Here is a 21,198-nt window from a genome sequence, read left to right as displayed (position 1 = left end):
AAGGGCTACAGTTTGGAATGGCCAACACCAGGCAAGCTGGTGGGCAGGCTGATAGGAAACACCAGTCTTACTGTGGAATAAAGGCAGGAGGGACCACATCTGGTTCAACTAGGAACCCAACAGTACACTCAGTCCAATTCCACGCTGAAATAAAGATTTGGGGACCTTCCAACCAGCATCTGCCTCCAAAGTGCACAGCAGCTTCTCCACATCCACGACCCAAGGCATGAATGCTATACGCTCTCTCTCAGCCATACACTGACACTGGTGACCACCTGTGTGATCCAGACACCCTGAGCACACTGTGCACAGCCTCCAAAACACGTTTTTCTCCTCTAAAAACCATGCAAAACACACATCAGTCTGGACAACAATGTGAATACTCAGTGAGGGATCTGCTTAAGCAAAACTCCTACGGAACGTGAGGCTCCTAAATGCAAACTTCCCTCGAGATCTCCACGATCACAAGCACAGAAATATATTGTTTTGCTTAAGAACACGTCTCCTAGACTCTCTTCTGCAGTCTAGCTGTGAAGCCAACTTCTGAGTTGGCTCACAAGTCTCAACAGTCACACCAAGAATCTCCACCTCCAGTGCAACAGGAGCTTGAGCATCTTCTCGGGAATCGCTCCCACCACCCGTAAAAATGTCACAAAGGCACAGACAGCTCCACGAGAAATGCTTTGGCCACCACTAACTCACAAGTACACCGCTACACACACAACAGGTGGAGGGCTGTCTCTCCCAAAGCTGCACCAGACTGAGCACCACAAGCGTTACCCTCTCTCACCTCACCACACGGACAAGTTTTACGCACATCTGACACAACACGCTTAAAACAAGCTGGTGCGTTCTAGCACACGTTTCATTTTCTGCCTCCGTGTAGAGAAGAGCTAGAAGCCCATAGATACTGGGGGTATCCTTATCGGAGTCTCCCACGTTTCAACAGAAACACTGAACACGGGAAATTTCGCCAAGGGAACAAGGGCGGCAAACGCGTCCAAATTCCCCCGGTTACCGATCCCATTGAAACATGCAACGGGACGGGACGGGGGGGACGGCAGGAACCAGACCCTGTAACAGGACCGAGCCGGGGAAGGCGCGAGTCGCCGCACACCCATCGACAACGAACCGGGATAACAAAGAGCCAGACACACAATTCCCGCGGAGCGCCCCGACCGCCTGCCGGGAGGAGCGGCAGACAAAGAAAACACCTGGGCTGGCACCGGGCCCACGGGACGGCGGTGCCGCCCCGACCCGCGCTGCCACAGCACCGGGCGGGACCCGCGCCCGGCGCCGGGACCCCGGGCCCGGGGACAGCGCGCGGGCCCGGCCCGGACACGGGAACACGACGGGAACACGGCGGGCACACGGCCGGCACAGCGGCGCGGCCCAGCGCCGGCGAGTGGGTGACAGGGAACGGGCGGCGCTCGGCGCCCCGGGCCCGGTGCGGCGGGGCCGCTGCGCGCTCGGGCGGCGCCGCCACCGCCGCCGCCGCCACACAAAGGGAGGCAGCGGCCTCCAGGCTCCGGCCCGCGCCTTCCCCCCCGCGCCGCTCACCCCGCCGGCTCCGCTCCGCGTGCCGCCGCCGCCGCGGGCAGCCCCGGTGGGTGCGCGGGGTCCGCCCGGCCCGGCCCGTCCCGCCGGTACCGCCCGCACCGACACTGCCGCCGCTGCCGCAAAGCGCGCCACGGCCCGCGCGACACACAACCCCCCCCGGCGGGCCAGCGCCGGCGCGCTTTACGGCAGCGCCCGGGAGGCGGGAGCACGTGGCGGCGCCATGAGGAGACCGAGTGAGGGGCGGGAATGGGCACCGGGAATCGGCACCGGGCACCGGGAACAGGGCCAGACGGCGCCCCAGGGCCGGGGGGGGCGGTGGAGGGAGGCGGCGCGGCACCGCGGGGCTGCCCCCGGCCGAGCGAGCGACAGGGGCCCAGGGCGGGGGAATGGGACAGCAGAGCCGGAGGGAACGGCGGGGGTATGGGGCACCGGGAGAGGGGAATCGGACACCGGGACGGTGGAATCGAACATGGGGCTGGAGGGAATGGCGGGGGATGCGGGCACCGGAGCTCGGCCGTGTCCCCGGGCGGGCGGGGTGTGTGTGTCGGTACCCGGCGATCCCGGTACCCGGCGATCCCGGTACCCGGCGATCCCGGTACCCGGCGATCCCGGTACACGGCGATCCCGGTACACGGCGATCCCGGTACACGGCGATCCCGGTACACGGCGATCCCGGTACACGGCGATCCCGGTGCGTTGCAGAGCTGAGGAAGGCGAGCAAGAGGTTGAGCTGCCACAAGCGCTACAAGATCCAGAAGAAGGTGAGTCCCGACGGTGCGGGATAGTGGAACGGAGGGGGGTCTGCTGCAAATTAAAACTCCATGTTAACTAGTTTAACGCTAAAAGCATTTTTATATGTTACTATAGAACATTGAAAGCTTTTTTTTGGTGTTATTTTAGAAATATGTTGCGCGCGTACATGTACACAGTAAGGGTATTATATTGCATGTTGAAGAGTCTGGGCTTCAGTGAGGAATTTGTTTTCCAGTGTAGGTTTTTTATATCTTTATGTTTTACATTGTTTTTCGCTGGTGCATTGAAGTGTAGCTTTAAGATGACACATTATGCAGTCAAACCACCTCGGGCAGGTCAGAAATGCGCTGGTTTTTACTCTTTAAGTTTTTGGGGGGGGCCTTAGACTGAGCAAGTGTTCTTGTTCCTGTCTCCAGATCAGAGAACACCGCCGAAAGGTCAGGAAGGAGGCCAAGAAACGTGGGCACAAAAAGCCCAAGAAAGATCCTGGAGTTCCCAGCACTGCACCGTTCAAGGAAGAGCTTCTACGGGAGGCAGAGCAAAGAAAGCAGAGGGTAAAATACAGCTTGTGGTAAAGAGGACAAGAACTGAGACCATTCCTGCCTTCAAGGAAGCTTTGTGTGTGCACCAGAGGTGCAGTTGTGGTAGACAGTAGGTGGTCCTAGTAGACACATACTTTGGAAAAATAATATCTTTATTTCCAGGATTGTACAGTGTGCAGCAGTTGGCTCTTTTATTTTTAACCTTCTTTTTCCCACTGTACATATTAACATGCTGGAAGAGTCATTTTTAATGTGCTCCAAATTGCTTGCAGTGGTAAGATGCATGGATGTGCTAAAAATTAAATCTTGGCACAGTGTGATTATACAGAAAATAAGGATCTGCTGTCTGCAGTGTGGAGTAATGTGGCATGGGAGCAGCACAGTTGTAGTGGTTGCTGCACAATTATTATTTTGGGGTCAGGCTAATGGCTGGTTGCCTCTGGTTTTGAGGTAGTTGAAGGCAACAGTACTCTTTTCAGGGTAGGATGCAAAAAAACCGTGTCCCAGTGTCACTTGGACAGCCAGGACTTCTAATTGACCTGTCTCAGGAGCTTGGGTCAGACACAGGGAAATGGGGAGAAAGAACAGTCTTCCTTACCACCTTCAAAAATGTTTTATCTGGCTTGGATTTTGTTTGCAATCAGCTTGAAGAACTGAAACAAAAGCAGAAGCTCAACAGACAGAAAGAACATGAAAAGAAGAGGAAGCTGGAAGCTAAAAAGAAGGCAGCCAAAATCAAGGAAAAAGCAGAGGGAAAGGTAGGTGTCCTGTATGACTTTGATTCTGTGAAGCTTATAAAAGTCATCCTGAAAGTGCACCTTCCCAAGCAGGGTGTTACATGTTACATTTTCACACTGTGTATGCACCCAAGTATTTAATTCTTATTTAAATAATTCGCTTTTGTTTTTATTTGCCTTCAGGAATCCTCTGGCAAATCTAAAGGAAAGACTAAAAAACCTGTGAATAAAAATTCAAAGAAATCATTCTGCAGGGAGCTCAACAAGGTGAAGTGCTTCAGCTATCTTTATATAATTTGATGAGAGTCAGCAATGAGACCACTTGTTATTTTCCTTTCTTTGGCATTCCTGTGCAGCTGCTGGAGAGTATAAAGGTTGTCTGTGATAAACATCAACACTTACGGGATTTTACAACAGAGAGCGTTTACAACGCAGTAACTTTTGTTGTCATTTGGTGTGTGATGCCTTATTTGAGAGTCTTGTCTTGTTTCTAACCCAGGTGCTTGAGGCCTCAGATGTGGTTCTGGAGGTTTTAGATGCGAGAGATCCGATGGGCTGCCGGTGTCCTCAGCTGGAGCAAGCTGTCATTTGCTCTGGAGGAAACAAAAAGCTGCTGTTGGTTCTGAACAAAATTGGTAAGAAACACAGGTTTTCTCCAAGTGTTACTTGGTCACTGTGTGGTTCTGTGGTAGGTGAGCTATGAAGAAGATTTTAAAGGAATCTGAGATTCCATTGAAGACACTTGTTCCAACTCTGAGCTTACTAAAAAAGCTGGAAATTATTGACTTACCAACAGCTAAAAAACCAGAAAATAAAATAGCAAGAGCAAAGGGAACTTTGTATTAGAGTAGCCCTTGCAGGGATAGTGGGATAATTGTTCACAGAGCATCACTCAGTATTATACACAGTCTTCTAGCAAGACCCCAGCCTTAAAAACCTAATACAGGGGCCAAAAATGTAATTGGGATGTGTTCTGCTTAAGGCAGGAAGAGGAGACACTGGGTGCCTTTGGGGAACGTACCTGGTACTTCAGTAGCATTTTAAGCCAAACATTATTTGTCGTAAAGGAACATCCTAAATGGACAAAATGTGGCCTGATTTCTAATTCCACATCAGGTTTCCCACACACAGTGATATTTAAGATCCACAGGAGTGAAAGAACTCCTCTTTTTTCCAGATTTAGTGCCAAAGGACAACTTAGAGAAATGGTTGAATTATTTGAAGAAGGAGTTTCCAACAGTTGCTTTTAAATCAGCAACGTTGATGAAGGACAAGAATATGGTAAGAGCACTGCAGGCTGTCTCATGAGTGAGTTGTGTGTTTGCAATCATGCATGTTAAAGTATGTTGAGGAACAGGAACTCTTTCTTTAAAATTCCTTTTCCCCTTGTTTGATTACACTGCTGTGACTGATGGATATGCCTTTACACTTCAGCTGAGCTTTGCAGTACAGTGTGTGGGGGGAGTTCTTGCCACTGAAATTACAGTAGATTGATAAATCTAGATAAATAAACAGAATATACATATTTTATCTTCCTAAATAGCTTCTGACCATGGGGGGTTTTTGCCTTTGAATCCTGTAGCAGGAACAGGTCACAAAAAGACGTGCACGTGTTGATTTATCAAAGCCCTCTGAGCGTTTTGGAACCAAATGCCTTTTGAAACTACTTCAAGAGCACGGCAGGACTCAAAACAAAGCCATTCAGGTTGGGGTAGTAGGTGAGTGGTTTTGGACAGACAGGAGGAGTTTCCTTCTCCTCCCGTAAAACTTTGGGGTCCTGTGTTACAAACTGGGTGAAACTGCTAACACAGAGTTTGCTAAGGGGCTTTCTAGTCATTGCGTCAGTGTGAGAAATGAGGATACACACTTTGTCTTACTTCTGTAGTGAAGACTTCAGATCCAACTCTGATCTCACACTGATGATGCACCTTAGCAAAGACACTTGGAAGACAGAGTTTTGATCAGTGTTATTTAACTTACAAGGATTTATGTGATTTCCTTCAGGTTTCCCTAATGTGGGAAAGAGCAGCATAATCAACAGTCTCAAAGGAGCACGTGCTTGCAGTGTTAGCACAGCAAGAGGTGTTACCAAGTAAGTTGAGTCTGATAAAAGCTGTTCCTTTCCCTGTTTGCTGTGTTCCACTTACCTTGAGTTTTGTTTGTGTACAGCTTCCATCCATTGGGTGCAAAATATGCACTTGTGTGCAGCTTTAAATGCACACTTCAATTTGCAAGATGAAAGATGTTGATCTGTGTGATGGAAGCTCTCACCAGAGGATACACTGTATAAACTTACTTTTTGTAGGTTTAGATTTCTGTCCTACACAAAGCACATGATGACAAAACACTGAAGCTGAGTCTGCATGAAGTCCATTCAATCCAACACTGAGCTTTGTGTCTTACATCCCTCCCCATCACCACTCCTTCACTGATTATCCACTCACGGTGCATTTCTCTCTGAACAGGTCCATGCAAATTGTGCACATTGATAAGCAGACAAAGATGTTGGACAGTCCAAGTATAATTGCAGATCCTTCCAACAGTGCCCTGGCTCTGGCCTTGAGAAGTATCATAGACACTGAAGAAGCAGGCTCAGCAGATGTGCTTGAAGCAGTAAATGCCATTATAAATAACTGCAGTAAGCAGCAGGTGAGCTCCATCTTTTTCCACATCTCTCACTGCATTTCACTTCTCTGTAGGTTTCTTAGGCCCAATAATGAAAGTTCCTTTCACTTCAGCTAATTCTGGTAGTTTCTGCACTGCTTTCTTCTAACCATGCAGAGTAGCAGTGCTAAGTGTGATCCTTCATCCTTACCAAGAGAAGGCAGAACAGCATGCTGTGATCCTGACAGCCAGAGTGTTATCCCAGTAGTGTTTCTGATTTTTAAACAACCCTGCTTTTAAGATCTCATCACAGTATCACAGAGTGAAAAATGATGATATTCCTTCTGTATCCTATTACAGTGAGGACCTCAGATCCAACTCTGATTTCACTCAAATTAACCTAAGCCTAATTCCCGTTCAGTGACTGTTTTCACAACCAGTGCTCTGTCTCTGTACACCCACTAGTCTGGGTGAATGCAAAGGAGTTTGTTGGTGAAGAAGGCATTTTGTTTTGTAATGGTTTACTCCCACGTGCAAGAGAAAAACAGCTCTTCACACTCTCATTTGTCCTCATTGTAATGCAATTTGATTTGCTCTTTTATTCCTGAAACTAAGAGAAAGGTGGGTCTCTCTGAATAGGCCATTTTCTTTTGCCCTAGGTAATGATGCGCTACAATATGCCAGATTTCAGGAACCCTGAGGAGTTTTTATCTTTACTTGCTCAGAAGAGGGGCATGCTGAAAAAGGGAGGTGTTCCTGATGTAGAAAATACAGCTAAATTAGTGCTCTGTGACTGGACAGGGTATGTATGCTGTGAACTTTGCTCTGTGCTGCTCACCTTTTTCATGTTGTTAATCGAGCACAGCAGAAACTCCAAGTCATGCAAAGCACTTAGAAAGGAGAGCCTTTCCTTTTTTCCATTTTTTCCCTTCATTTCTTACATTTTACTTTGGTAAAGAGCTGGATTGGCCAACAGAGTTAGGGAATGCCATCCATGGATAATTTTCTAAAGTTGTGAGGTATACATGACAAAAGTCAAAGCCTGTTGCACATTACTCCATAGCCAGTTTGCTGACTTATGCTGTAACTCTCTTAGGGAAATTCACCTTCCTCTCAACTACCAAGTCCATGTAGTTCTACACAGGAAAGGATGTGGCAAATCTTCTGTGGAAATCTATGGTGATTCCTATATTCTGAGGGTGGGAACAAATGTAACTCAGAATCAGTAATTGACTGTGATTTTTTTCTCTTGGTCAAGTTGTTCAGCAGCTTTTACAGCTTATGATTATACAGGCAGGTGATTTGTGGTGACAATGTATGCCACTTCTTTTCCCTTTCAGGAGTGGGCAATCCACTTAATACTATTGACAACTTCAGAGTCAAATTTAAATTGCTATTAAACTGCTATAAACAGCTAATAGTACATGAGTATTTAGGTTGAGAAGTTTCAGAGCTTTGTGCTCTGGGTTTTATTTTTAAATACAGTGATTTAACTATGTTATCTTTAGTTAGTTTTTAATGCTGATTTTTATTTCCCAGAGGCAAAATAAGCTACCACTCAGAACCTCCAGGATCTCAGACACCACCACCATATCTTACAGAACAAAAAATAGCTGAAATGCAGGAGGGCTTTAATTTAAAGAACTTAGAAGAAGAAAACAGCAACACTGTTCAAGGTAGGACTGTTACTGTGCTACACTACCATTAATCATAGAATGGTTTGGGTTGGAAGGGACTTTAAAGATCATCTCACTCCAACCTCCCTGCCATGGGCAGGGGTACCTCCCACTAGATCAGGCTGCTCAGAGCCCCATCCAGCCTGGCCTTGAACACTTCTAGGGATGGGGAAGCCACAGCTTTTCTGGGCAACCTGTGCCAGTGCATCACCACCCTCACAGGGAAGATATTTTTCCTAATATCTAATCTAAACTTACTTAGGTAAACTTACCTATACTCAAATCCAAGATTTTCAGCTCCTAGCAGTCTCAGAACTGTCCTTTGTTCTGCCTGCCTATGTGGGAGTGCTATGGCAGGGAGGGGGCAAGACTAAAATGTGTCCTCTCAGGGTTGGCATTACACCTGGTGCTGTCTGACTGGGACTTAACAGACACTTAACTATGTCTTTGTCAGCTTTAAAATATCCCACTCCAGCAAGCAGCATTATTTTCCAGTCAGCTGGTATGGCAAATGGGATAATAGAGGAAAGTAAAGTGATAGAGGAAGGATCAAAGTGGAAAAACATGGAAAGAACCAAGGAGGAGGAGGAGGAGGAAGAAGAAGAAGAAGAGGAGGAAGAGGAAGAAGAGGAGGAATTTACAGAAAGCGATGATGATGTGGAAGAAGACGAAGAAGAAAATGATGTCGAAGAGGTAAATTAAGGTTTCTACCTGTTTAGATCCTGACACCAAGAACCCAGTCAGTGTCTTGTGAAGTGAGGCACTGGAGACACTGGTTGTAATCAAAAAGCCTTTCTCCTCCAGGTAAGGGTTGGGCTGTTTTCCTCAGTTAAGGACACAACATTGTTCCAAGTCAGTTGCCTGAGCAGTGTGTTTCTAACCAACTGTACAAGGGGACATCCACATCATCCTCAGGGTCTGCTGGGTTTCATTTGCATGGGAGATCTCATTAGCGATGTTTGAATAACACACCTCTGATGTCTCTGACTTACAGGAAAGCAAAGTTCAGGTCACCAGGAAAGCAAAGCTTGGAAAACAACAAGCAAACCCTACAAATTCAGAGCAGCAGATGGCAGGTCTGTATCAAGCACTCTGGCTTCAAGGATGGTCTCTAGTACTCCAGCACTTGCACTGGTTTCACTAACACATGATTTTCTCTTCTCAGAAGGTGAACATTCCACTTCCCTGTCCTTCAGCTTAGATAAGCCAGCAGAGGAAGATGATGCCTATGATTTTAATACAGACTATGTGTAGCAATCAGGTGTGATGGCACTGTTTGGACACTCTTACTACTGGCCTTCAGAACAGCCCTGAAGACTTGAGTTGCAGCAGAAGTGGAGGAATGCTGCACACCAGAGCTGCTGCAGAGACTCCCAATTATTGCTGTATCAAATATTGTATATAGTAGTGCATATCCCTTGATGGTTCCAGATTTTATACAGTCTGGGAAACTGCCTGTTATTCAGCTTTAAGTCGTAAAGTTTATTTCCTGTAATAAATCCTATTTTAAAAAATTCCTAATATACCGAGTCAGTCTGTTCACTTTGTCTTATAAAAAGATGTTTCAAAAGGATAAATGGTTTGTCCTTTTCACTGCAAAACAGTGGTAAATCTTTAATTCTAGTCATGTTCAAGCAATTCAATTTCAAGATAAGTTTTCATTCCTGCATCAAATTTAATTGCTTTTCCTAAAGGATTACAAGAACTGTATCCCTAGAGCCTGACTTCAGACAGTAACTTTTCAGTGTATTTTTGCAAAACTTGTAAAACTGTAATAAGTGAAAAGTGGCTAAAAAATGGTCCTTATTTGAGCTAGACATAAGGTATTTTAATCTGTTCTGGACCTTCACAGGGAAAAGTAACAGATTACATTAGTAACCCTCCTTCACTGGGGAACAAGGTGCTTGTTCTTACAGTGCTCTTGAACAAAAGAGTTATTTCCTGGTGACACCTGTCATGTCTGGCCAAGAACTTATAAATATAAAGCAGAACACTGCCCTGTGCAGTCAGGGTGTGTTACTGTGCTCAGCCTGTAGCAGAACTGGGATAGCATGAGAATTACCAAGAGGCCCTACAGCTGCTCCAAGAATTAAACATTTAGAATAAATGCTTCATATTGAGCATCTTCATCCTATGAATCTGTTTTCTTCCTATTAGGTCTGATTTCTGTGTTCTTTAGGGAAAACAAACCTATATGTTAAAGGTATCCTGAGGCATAGTCCTCATAAGGCAGCTCAAAAAGGTGTCAAGTGTAGACACAAACAGATGGAGTTTCTTTAAGCCTGCTCAAACACAGCCTGCTCAGACACAGCCTGCTCATCTGAATTAAGTTGGTGCCAGCTGATCCAGTACAGTCTTTCAAAGTTTGGTAAGTGAACTTATTACTGCTTCAAGGACAAGAATTTTTCATCAAAACCCAGCAAAAGAAACAAAAGGTAACAAACCAGATCGACATCCACGACAGAACTATAGGCAGTGACTGCAATGAGACAAGCAGTTTGAAATCCTTTTAAATGACAAAGCAGAATTAAAACCATACTCGTAGTCATGAAGGAGCCCTTGTCCTGTATCTGAGACCATGCAGCATTCAGCTGTCATTGCATGAACACAAAGCCTTTTGTCTAAACATCTTCCACAGAGAACTGTTCACAAGCAGTGTGACTTCAGTTCTAACCTCTCTTAAAGGGAACAGTTGGCACAATAACTGCTGTGATAGATCAAATAATAATAACTACTACTCAAACTTCACAGCACAGCTATAAAAAAACAATCCAAAACAACTTACCTGTAGCACTGATGATGGGCAGCCATTTACCCGAGGCTTGAGTCAACATGTTACAATTAGCTTTATTTTTGAACAAGGTTTCATCCACCACTTTACAAAACATGTTTTAGTGTTCACTGGCAGTTAAAACCACTTTGCATAGTGAAATAAAACTTGAAGAATTCATCTTTCACAAAAGATTCAATTTTGTAGAATTCTGCAAGAAAGACTTACACAGAAATGGTTGGGAGATTTCATGCATGAAAGGGTTGTTGAGGGAACTATTTCACAGAATAACAAAACAAAACAACAAAAAACAAACCCAGAACCCAAGCAACTCTTAATTACAGTACACTGATGTGCAAGATTTGCGTGGTGCAAGCACCGAATGAATTTGTATCTTGTTCTTAGAAACGTTTCTGTAACTGATAAAATGATCCTCTGCTACAAGACTCATAGTAAACAGAAGAACACAACTGAAATGATCTAAACAAAAGTGCCTGTTTGTGGAGATCCTCCCTTGCTTTCTGTAGTGCTGCTGGAGCAGCACCTTCTGTCATGCAGGTGACATGAGCCTCCTTTGGACCTGTGCATTTCAGAACTGCACCTGAACAAGTGCATCACCTCGTGCTCCAGAAGGCAAGGATGGCTCTGTAATACATGTTGGCTAAAAAAAGAAATGTTCTGCTTGGCTCCAAAAAAGTTTCCTGAGAAAGCACCATCAGTTACCAACATTGGCCCTACTTTGCTTCATAGGCTTCCGAGTGTCTGCGGATCAGGTTGAACTTGCCTGTAGGGTCAGGGACATACCACTTCTCCCAGACTTCAGCATAGGAAGCTGTTCTTCCCCAAGGTTTGAAATGTCCATTCCAATGGAGCAGCTTGGCAGCTTTCACAAACTGAGGAGAGTACCTTTTTCCAGCACTAGACCCTTTTATTGAAAAAGCAGCGTTAGTGCCTGAAATAAAGGCAGCAGGAACACCAACATGCAAAATGTTAACTTCAAAACAAAGGATTTAACAAAGGAAATCTTATCATTTATGGAAAAAGGAGGGGATATGGGAGGCAGATGCAAGGGTAAAGTGAAAAACAAATCAGGTGCAACTGAATGCCACTTTAAGCTCTCTTAGTATTTATTTTAATGCACTGCCTTAACTCCAAGTTCATTAAAACCCCCTTAACACCCGGATGTGTTCAGTAGCCTATTTACTGTTCATCAGAAACCAAACCTAAAAAAGCTTTCCCAGCACTGGGGTTTCATGAGTAGCAGAACAGATATGAATGTCTGTTCTTCTCAACAGTCCTGGAAGAAACACCTCAAATCACTTCAGATACAACATATTTGTGGAAAATTAGAAGTATTTTGTGAGTAAGTAAGAACTACCTCTCAGTAGTTCAAAGAAGACCATGAAGGCTCAGGCCCACAAGGCCCAAGAAGACATTGCAAAGCTGTGTTTCTTAAAGAACAAGGGACAGAATAGGGGAATAAGAGATCCATTTGCTGCCTCATCAACCAGGTGTCCAGCTACAGGCCTGGAAAACCACACTGGGGAAATGGTGTCAAAGATGTTTTGTACATACCGAGATGTCGGACGTTCCACATGGGATCAATACTGGAATGTTGCTTGTAAAATACAATTAGCAGTGGAGGTGTTGTGATGCTGCCAGCCAGAGTCTTACTGTAAAGCTCCTCTCTGGAAGAGAAGATGAAAAGAAGTTGGGAAAGGATGCTGGTGTGGCCCTAAATCAGTTGACTTTTCAGTTGCAGCAGCGTGACAGGAACCCAGAGATACACACACAGCCCTTCATCCAACAAATGCCACCAGCACAACCCCAGCCCTGTCACCCCAGCTTGGGGTACTTACAGGACATTAAGTGCCATCCACTTCTCCAGTTGCTTAGTGATGTTCTGTAGTTTCCATTCCGTCAAATTGGCAACGAAAACTCCCGGATTGAAAGAGCAAGTGTTGGCTTTCATGGCGAGCTTTCGGATGGTTTCTTTTTTGTAATCTAGAAAGCCAATGTAATTATACTGGGGGGGGGGAAGAGAGTAGAAATTAGCTTAAAATATGGTGGAATTTCTGTTTAAAGAAAAATTCTGCACAACTCGCAACAGACAGGCATAAATTAAAGTTATTAAAGCAAATATCCCTTCCTTTAAAATAAGAAAAAGAAATCTTAAGAGCTTTTTTAAGCTCTTATATATAGTATATATATAGTAGTGTATATAATCATATTTTGGAAATATGATTATATACACTACATATTTTAAGGAATGCTGCATGGTCTTAATACTACCATATTATTAATATGGTATGTACCAGTCTCAGAAAAAGCACTTTTTAAACATTCACAAATGAAAAATTCTCCCTCTGATGTTGTAACACCTCTTGCTGTTCCATGCTAGAAATTGCCCTCATTGTAAAGCACAGCAAAAATTCAAAGTGCATTTACTGTGCCTAAGCAGAAACTGTAGGTGCTACTTGTAACACAAACATCAGTATAAATTGGTTTGGGTAGGGACAGTCACACCTTTAGGTTCACAGCATTTAGAACATTCCCAAATGCCTGGGATCTGTGGTATTGTTCCCACTGGATCAGAATAAAACTAACCTGATTGCCTGCTCCACGGACAGCAACTTTGCTAGTGGTTGAGTCACAATCATCTGAAAATGCAGCTGCATGTCCAGGTTTCAATGGAGTGTTGTAAAGTTCAAGAATATCATCTGGAAAATGGAAGTAGGCAGAGAGAAATCAAAAGCAATCCTGACTAAGTGCCAAGTTACGCTTTGTTCAGGCCACTGCTACAGCAGATGAAACCATTCAGTTTAACCCAACTCATTCATATTTACAAAGTTTGGACATCTTTCCTCGAAGTGTTTTGGGCTCTGAGAGATGGGATACTGCCCTCAGCATAAGGCCAGTGGCAGCTAACAAAGGTGCCATACCTTGCACTATTACATCATCATCCACATAGATGACCTTCTCTGCATGAGGTACCAAGTTGGGCAAGTAGAATCTTGCAAAGGTTAACTGTGAGAACAAGAAAGCAAGAGAAGTGAAGAATTAAATGAAAATTTGTCCAAATAAATGTGAAATGGATTGATTCTCCTGCACTTATCTATGGCACTAATGTCCAAGACAACTTCTATAAAGGAAATAAAATAGGCAGCAATATCCTACAAGTCATTTAAAATAAACAAGTTCCATCAATTCCTGGTTTCCTATGAATTTATGTATTGATAAACTAACTTTAAAATTTGTCTGTATTAGAATTTCTTATTTCCACATGTATCTGTAGTATCTCCAAGGTGTTGGCATGCTGTGTTTCACTGTAGCTAGCAGCAAAAAATGATACTAAGCATGTATATGTAGACATTCAAATGCATCTCTCACTAGCTGGAAATTTATTTTTACTGAGATTTAGGAATTTTATTATAAAAGACTCCTGTGCTAACAGATGTGGTTTTGATATCTAGTTGTGTTAAAAGCCAACATCAAAATATATTGCTATTAACTAATAATTGCAAAAAGTAATCAACAGCATCCTCACTGGTTTGAAGGTGTCTGCTTTTTGGGGATCCACTTGTACTTTCCCTTCTAAGACACGAGGGTCAAAATCCAAAATTCGGTATCTCATGTTTTTCAGAGCAGTGCCACTTAGCCACAGCCTGCAAACAGGGGAAAGGCACAGATCTTGTTAATGAGACAAAAATCAAATGAAAAGCAAGAGATCTGACTGACAGCGACCCAGATCTTGATGTGCCCCCCTCACTTCCCTACCCACAAACACATATCTGGGATGTCATCTATGGCTGAGGCCAGTGGTGTCCTGTGTGGCTGCAGGGACATGCCCAGTGCCAGCACACTGCTCACCTGGGACACGTGAAAGGTATGAGCTTGCCTCTTGTTTTATTAGAAATACACAGTCCTGTTATCACAGGTCCTTCACAAAAAAACATCAGCGTGGACAGAGGTGGGTAAAAATAAGAGGATCGAAGAATAATCTATGAAAATGGAGAAACCTGACTGACAGTATTTGAATTGCTTGATGAAATGTATAAGTAACATCAACAACCCTTCCACCAACGAACACAACCCCACTGGTTGGATATAACCCTGTTGGAAAAGATGGCTCTTTTCCATCCCTGAAACTTCTCCAGAAAGAACAGCTGTAGGACTCCCCACAGCAGCCTTGGCAAAAAGCTGCAATAAGCAGCAGCAGGCAGGACTGCAAGTCAGAGGAGAGCAGCTCCGGGGAAAGGCAGCTCTCTTCTCAGAGATACTGAAGTTTACAGTGTTGTGGGAATCCAATGAAAAGATCATTACCTCAAGTGATCCACTGTATCATTCAGAGTAACAATATGGAAAACCACGTTGGATCTGGTGTGATGGTAAATGCTGTTCATGGCTGCAATTGCACCCCCAAGCCTCTCATCTGACGCTGCAATGACCACAGAAATCTCCTTATCATTCCTCTCATCTATCAGCCTCTGGGGAGCTGCAGGAATGAAATCTATAGGCTGAAGTCCTAAGGGACTTGAATCTGTGGAGTACAAATGGCATCACATACTTGTTTTTATTATTACACATTATTATAACCGCACTAGAATTCCCAACACCTTCAATTATTTCTGCTATGCAAGCACTCGGATGTCTCAACACGACCACAGCCTGCCAGCATCAAACACTGAAAACAGAGCACCTGCTTTTGAGAATCTGAGATGTGAATGAATAGAAGAACATCACAACTACAAAAAACTACACACATTTAGCCACACATATTCACACACAGCACAAGGAACTAAAATAAGGCTGAGCTACAGTGGGTCCCCTCCCACTTACCCAAACCACTCTCTGGTCAGATCATGTGCTTTCCCACCAATCTTAAAAAGAATAACATTTTTTTCAAAATTAAAATAAAACCCAACATACCTGATAACTCCCGTTTCAAGAAGTCACTGAGGCTTAGGAAGTTATGATGAAGAACTAGCAAAAATATTACAACAGCCACAATAAGGATGGAAATGTTCACTGAAAATTTCAAAGAAAAAAGTTCATCAGCATAAGCAGAGAAAAAGAAATTCAGATACTTTAATAAAAATTAGATACACACACATATACACATACCTTTCCTTAATGTCATTTTTCTATTGTTTTATTTATGAGCATAAGGTTCCTGAAAACCTGCAAGAAAAAAATACAGCAGTCACTTCCTACTTCCAGTGTATGCCTACACAAGACATAGGCACCATCACCAGGAGTGTCAAAACAGTTTCTGAATGCAGTGATCGTGTCCTTCTCTAAAAAAAGATAAAGCTATGCCACATTTTAATAACTGAGTGTGGTACCTCAGTACATACATAGCTACAATCCTAGAATGGCTTGCGTTGAAAGGGACATTAAAGCTCATCTCATTCCAACCCCCTGCCATGGGCAAGGACACCTTCCACTAGACCACATTCCTCCAAGCCCTGCCTAACCTGAACCTGGAACACTTCCAGGGATGGGACAGCCACAGCTTCTCTGGGCAACCTGTGCCAGGGCCTCACCACCCACACAGCCAAGAATTCCTTCCCAATATCCCGTCTAACCCTGCCCTCTGTCAGTTTAAAGCCATTCTCCTTCATCCCGTCACTCCACACCCCTGTCCAAAGTCCCTCTCCAGCTCTCCTGGAGCCCCTTTAGGCACTGGAAGGGGGTCTCAGGTCTCCCCAGAGCCTTCTCTTCTCCAGGTGAACAACCCCCACTCTCCCAGCCCTCAGAGCATCTTTATGGCCCTACTCCGGATCTGCTCCAACAGGTCCAAATCCTTCTTATGTTGGGGACTCCCCCCACATACAATGACTTATCTAAAGAAGAACTTGGAGGTAAAAAGGAGACATACAGATATTGCCACTTCCTTCACTGACAGAAAAAAACCCACCAAACTCCTTCCACCAGTCAGAACGATCTGAAAAGATCTGGAAAATTAGTGGGGTTTCTTTACTGTTGAAACAATTTATTTAACTATCTGAACTGGAAGGATCTAAACAATAAGATAAATCATTATACGTTTCCTTCCATGCTTAACCAACTGCAAGATTCTGGCAGGACACTGGTTTATAAGATTTTAACAAACAGCACTTTCCAAACCATGAGAGTCTCTGCATAGAATATAACAGAATATCAGCTAGAGCGTTGTCACACACAAAAAAACCCCCACAAAAGCAGGCAAGAAGGTATTACCACCATGTTATAGAAGGGGGTAAAAACACAACACCGATACAATTTTGGTAAGAAATTCAAACTTGTTCATTATTCAAGGGTAAAGGAGACTATGAAATCAGAACAAGAGCTGCGTATCCCGGAGTGTGAAAGAGCTCTCAAATAACACATAGAAAGCACTGCAACAACATGCAAAATTCCAGAAACGGTGACAGACTTGTGAAATCTCCCTATTAAAACACCCCAGGCTGCACTTGTGACCGTTCCATGTGTCAGACCCAACCACCTTCTCTCGCTGCTGCATTTCTCCCCCAGAGTAGATGCATTTGCAGAGTAAAACGAACCCCAGCCGGGAGCCCTGTCCTCCAGCACCCCCGCACCGCTGGCACGGGGCGGGACACAGGGCTTTGCTTACAGAGCACCACGCCACGTCTCGCTGGGGAACGAAGCACTTTGCGATTCCCAGCGCACAGACAGCCCGTGCCTTTGAGCGGCGGCTGAGGGAACCGGGGGTGTTCAGCCTGGAGAGGAGGGGGCTCAGGGGAGACCTCATCACTCTCTACAACTCCCTGACAGGAGGGTGTAGCCAGGTGAGGGTCAGGCTCTTCTCCAGGTAACCAGCGATAGGACAAGAAGGCACAGTCTTAAGCTGCACCAGGGGAGGTTTAGGTTGGACACTAGGAAGAAGTTCTTCACAGAGAGAGAGCTCAGACATTGGAATCAGCTGCCCAGGGAGGTCGTACAGTCACCGTCCCTGGAGGTGTTTAAGAAGAGACTGGACATGGCACTCAGTGCCGTGGTTTAGTAGACGAGGCGGTGTCAGGTCAAAGGTTGGACTCGACGATCTCAGAGGAAACCCCGTTTGATTCTGTGAATCTGACACGCGGCAGCCGGGGCTGGAGGCACCGACAGAGCGACTCCCCGCAGGGCACGGTCAGAGCCCGCACAGCCCGCAGTGGAACACACACCGCGCGGGGCCCGCGCTGCCCGCACCCGCTCCCCGGGCCCCTGGGCGGGCACAGCCGCGGCTCCCCCGCCCCCTCACGGGCCGCCCGCCCGCGCCGCCACCGCGGCACCCCCAGAGCCGCGGCTGTGCCCGCCCGGCCGCCGCCGGCCGAGCCCCCCGCGCTGCCGCACCTGCCGGGGAAGGCACCTCCGCCGCGGGCCTGCGGGGCCGAGCCGCCGGTGCCGAGGAGACGCGCCCGGGCAAGGGCGGGGACGGGACTGGGACGGGGAGCGGGCGCGGAGCAGCCCCGCGGCGGGGGCGGCGGCGGCGATGGCCGAGGCGGGAGGCGGCACCGGGGCCGGCGGGGCTCGGGGCGGGGCGGCCGGGGCGTGTTTCCGGCCAGCTCAGCAGCCGCCTTCCGCTGCCGCCGCGCCCGGCCCCGCCGCCGCCGAGCCCCCGGTCCCCGCCTCGCCGGGCATCGCGGGCAGCAGCACCCTGACGAGCAGCAGCGGGAGGAGGCCGCAGAGGCGCCGCCGCCATGCTGAGCGTGTTCCGCTCCATCCCCACGCAGATGGTGGGTAGGGCCCGCCGGGCCGCGGCACCGGGGGACCGCGGGGAGGGATGTCCCCTGTGGGGTTGGGTGTCCCCTGCATCCCCCGCGGGGTTGGTACCTGGGTGCGAGGCACGTAGGAGCTGCAGGGCGAATCCGTATAATTCCGGTTTATGAGCTGGGCAGCGGAAATTTAACGTGCTCTAATGCAGAGCTGTGCAGGGGACATCCCTCCGTGCTTTCCCGCCTGGGCTATAGACAGAAGGCAACGCGTGCTCGCTGAGAGCCAGGTTTTCTAAAGTCATGCAAACTCTGTAGATCACCCAGTCCAACCCCCCTGCCCAGGCAGAGGCACCTGGAGCAGGTGATACAGGAACAAGGCCAGGTGGGTTTGGAATGTCTCCAGAGAGGGACACTCCACACCCTCCCTTATGCAGCCGGTTCCAGGGCTCTGCCACCCTCACTGGTACTTCCTCGTGTTGAGGTGGAACTTGTGTTTTATTTTATGACTGTTGCTCCTCATCCTGTCTCTGGGCACCACTGAAAGGAGTCTGGCACCATCCTCTTGGCACTCGCCTTGGAGACATTTACATGCATTAATGAGATCCCCTCTAAGTGCCACACACACTGTATCCCCCCAGGCACACACTCTGCCGTGGTGTTACAGCTTTTTCTTAGTGATGTTAAGCTGACTACAGTGATATTTTGAACTGGCATTACTTACCTTGAACAGGCAGCACTTGCTCCTGTTTCCAGGTGGTGTGGTCGAGCCTGAAGGGTAGGTGTTCCCAGATACTGTAAGAAAAGTAATTCCAGTCTGGTTTGAAAATTGAACAAAAGAGCTGAGAACCCGTGGTCAGGCTGAGTGTGGGCTCTAACCTGAAGGAGTTTAACGGGCAGGTTTGTGTTTTGAATAACTGACCAAAAAGTGTCTCTTTTCACAGGACTACAAGGGCCAAAAATTAGCAGAACAGATTTTTCAAGGAATCATTCTTGTCTCTGCAGTAAGTATACTAGAACTGTGGGTGAGAACATAAAAGGAGTATTTTGTTTTCTGATTTTACAAACATTTTTTTCCTGATTGTTTGGGGTCACTAAAAGCTTTAATGCATGACAGCCCCTCTGATTTTTGTCTAAAGCTTTACATCTCCCCATGTTTTACTTTCATTATTGGCCAGCAATTTTGAAAAGAACGTTAGAAAGGTGGAGGAACTGTGCTTTTGAAAAACCTATATTGTCCTACTTCCCCCCACAATTTAGTCATGGCATGAGAAATGTTTTTCTTCATTTAGAGTTCGATTTTTTTAATATACTTTTTTCCCAGGTAATTGGTTTTATCTATGGATACGTCACTGAACAGTTTGGATGGACTGTCTACATAGTTATGGCTGGATTTGCTTTATCATGTTTGGTAAGAATTTTTGTCTGCAAACTAGAAGATATATGCACTATTTAACCTGGAATAATAGTTAAATTAAGAGGCTGTCAGCACAGACTACTGTTTGCTATGTAATTCAGATTGTTAATACATATTTGTACCTCCTCTAATCTGCACAAAGTGCTTTGCAGGCCAGTAAATGCCTTTTCTGAAACGCTAGCAGGATTTTAGAGAACACTGCAATTAAGTATTGGGTTTGAGTACATTTTTCACTTCAGTTAAATGTTACTGTTAAGTCCAGCTGACAGCACTGGTAATAGAAAGGACAGAGAGGCTTCCTGTGCAGTAGGAGCTTGTCACAAGAATTTTGCAGCTGGCCCATGCTGCCCGAGGAGAGCGGCAAGAAGGCAGAGTATGGAATTAGAGGAGTAATTCCTTATTCATACACACAAGGTGTCCCATTCCAATTGGGGCACACCGAATCCAGTCTTACACGTGGTTCTTATGCTTTTCAAGAGTTCAGATACAACAGGATTTGACCAATCACTACTTAACTCACACACACAACTGCTTTGAAAAGCCACTATAATTCTCTGGCATCATCATCCATCTGCTCCTTACTTACTTTAGCATCCCTGAGTTGCTCTGGCCAGAGTTACTGATCCATGATGCCAGGAAAGGGGAGGGTCTCATAGCAGTGTTAGGATGTGCTGGGATGCTGGTGTCACCTCGGGAGTCCCTTTTTCTTCAGGGTGGGTGCTGTCCTCCTCCTTGCAATGACCTGGGGTCACGACCACGCAGTATAAACTGTAAATACATGTGCCTTTATAGCGTGAAATTGTGTGAGTTTTCTTAGATAGAACAGTTAAGGATTAAGATTTTCCTAACAAGCTGTACAAAACAGCTCTTTAGCATCTCAGTGTACATGTTCTGACTCCATCCCTTGTCTCCCAGCTGACTCTCCCTCCATGGCCCATGTACCGCCGCAACCCCCTCAAGTGGCTGCCTGTGCAGGAGTCGGGCACGGAAGACAAGAAGGCAGCAGACAGAAAGCCAAAGAGACACGCTAAAAGCTAAAAATTGCCGTTCTTCACACTGTTACTTTGTTAAATTTTGTTAAATGAATTTCCACTGGGAGATACTTCTTGGCTTAGTTGTTTGGTTTTTTAATTCGTGCTTTGTATCCTGCCATCCACCAAGCCCCGCAGAGAGCGTGAAGGCTCTGAAGCTGGTCTGGAGCTTCAGTGAAGTCACTGGGAACACAGGGATGGGCAAAGGGTAAAGCAAATACCTGATGAAATTCCTCTGTGCTGTATTCATCTCTCAGCCCCCTGTAAAAGATTGCTCACACAGGTAGTTAATGTATCAGACTGGCCTCTCTGATAGTTTAGACAAATTTGTTCCATGTCCTCCCTGTAGCGTTCAGTTACTGGATCTTCCCCTCCCCTCCACATTAGCTGGTACCCCTTCTTTGGCAGAAT

General features: G+C 46.1%; 4 protein-coding genes across 6 annotated transcripts in view; 2 read left to right on the top strand and 2 right to left on the bottom strand.

The window, feature by feature from the left end:
* The window catches only part of PBRM1 (polybromo 1), a 71,932-nt gene extending 70,330 nt beyond the window's left edge, over window positions 1-1,602 (bottom strand). Inside the window, exon 1 of the mRNA XM_017819898.1 lies at window positions 1,561-1,602. The gene's annotated coding sequence lies outside the window, so the exon portion shown is untranslated. The remainder of the gene's footprint in view (window positions 1-1,560) is intronic.
* A 121-nt stretch (window positions 1,603-1,723) lies between these two features.
* Window positions 1,724-9,405, top strand: GNL3 (G protein nucleolar 3). Its single transcript, XM_017819915.1, has 15 exons — window positions 1,724-1,793; window positions 2,263-2,321; window positions 2,730-2,867; window positions 3,500-3,613; window positions 3,776-3,859; window positions 4,092-4,227; window positions 4,770-4,873; window positions 5,175-5,310; window positions 5,597-5,684; window positions 6,058-6,241; window positions 6,856-6,998; window positions 7,736-7,872; window positions 8,327-8,565; window positions 8,867-8,948; window positions 9,038-9,405. Exons 1-15 carry the CDS (start codon window positions 1,781-1,783, stop codon window positions 9,124-9,126), a joined length of 1,746 nt encoding a protein of 581 aa, XP_017675404.1. The 5' UTR covers window positions 1,724-1,780; the 3' UTR covers window positions 9,127-9,405.
* Window positions 3,861-18,041, bottom strand: GLT8D1 (glycosyltransferase 8 domain containing 1). 3 transcript variants are annotated; one of them, XR_001875631.1, is made up of 12 exons: window positions 17,981-18,040; window positions 15,767-15,823; window positions 15,572-15,670; window positions 14,966-15,182; window positions 14,190-14,307; window positions 13,585-13,669; window positions 13,250-13,362; window positions 12,502-12,668; window positions 12,218-12,330; window positions 10,658-11,567; window positions 8,584-8,790; window positions 3,861-4,185 (listed from the first exon to the last, which is right to left on the bottom strand). XR_001875631.1 is itself a non-coding variant. In XM_017819916.1 (11 exons), exons 2-11 carry the CDS (start codon window positions 15,780-15,782, stop codon window positions 4,160-4,162), a joined length of 1,095 nt encoding a protein of 364 aa, XP_017675405.1. In that variant the 5' UTR covers window positions 15,783-15,823; window positions 17,981-18,041; the 3' UTR covers window positions 3,861-4,159. The 3 variants fall into 3 exon arrangements, 1 of the variants encoding a protein (XP_017675405.1); XR_001875632.1 differs by lacking the exon at window positions 8,584-8,790; XM_017819916.1 differs by lacking the exon at window positions 8,584-8,790 and having other exon boundaries at window positions 11,427-11,567; window positions 17,981-18,041.
* A 201-nt stretch (window positions 18,042-18,242) lies between these two features.
* On the top strand, window positions 18,243-20,859 carry SPCS1 (signal peptidase complex subunit 1). Its single transcript, XM_017819917.1, has 4 exons — window positions 18,243-18,363; window positions 19,284-19,343; window positions 19,664-19,750; window positions 20,672-20,859. Exons 1-4 carry the CDS (start codon window positions 18,328-18,330, stop codon window positions 20,792-20,794), a joined length of 306 nt encoding a protein of 101 aa, XP_017675406.1. The 5' UTR covers window positions 18,243-18,327; the 3' UTR covers window positions 20,795-20,859.
* The last annotated feature ends 339 nt before the right edge of the window (window positions 20,860-21,198 follow it).

The sequence above is a fragment of the Lepidothrix coronata genome, unplaced genomic scaffold (assembly GCF_001604755.1).
Source record: "Lepidothrix coronata isolate B3197 unplaced genomic scaffold, Lepidothrix_coronata-1.0 Scaffold78, whole genome shotgun sequence".
Classification (NCBI taxonomy): domain Eukaryota; kingdom Metazoa; phylum Chordata; class Aves; order Passeriformes; family Pipridae; genus Lepidothrix; species Lepidothrix coronata.
The sequence above is the reverse complement of the archived record's forward strand: the minus strand, read 5'-3'. Positions and strand labels throughout refer to the sequence as shown.

Coding starts and splice junctions, on each gene's coding strand:
- GLT8D1 (XM_017819916.1), bottom strand. Junction 13,670..14,189: donor AAGCAGACACCTTCAAACCA/GTGAGGATGCTG, acceptor TTGTTCTCACAG/TTAACCTTTGCAAGATTCTA. Junction 12,669..13,249: donor TCCGTGGAGCAGGCAATCAG/GTTAGTTTTATT, acceptor CCCCCCCCCCAG/TATAATTACATTGGCTTTCT.
- GNL3 (XM_017819915.1), top strand. Junction 3,860..4,091: donor TCTGCAGGGAGCTCAACAAG/GTGAAGTGCTTC, acceptor TTTCTAACCCAG/GTGCTTGAGGCCTCAGATGT. Junction 8,566..8,866: donor AAGAAAATGATGTCGAAGAG/GTAAATTAAGGT, acceptor TCTGACTTACAG/GAAAGCAAAGTTCAGGTCAC.
- SPCS1 (XM_017819917.1), top strand. CDS start 18,328: ATGCTGAGCGTGTTCCGCTCCATCCCCACGCAGATG. Junction 18,364..19,283: donor GCTCCATCCCCACGCAGATG/GTGGGTAGGGCC, acceptor CTCTTTTCACAG/GACTACAAGGGCCAAAAATT. Junction 19,751..20,671: donor GATTTGCTTTATCATGTTTG/GTAAGAATTTTT, acceptor CTTGTCTCCCAG/CTGACTCTCCCTCCATGGCC.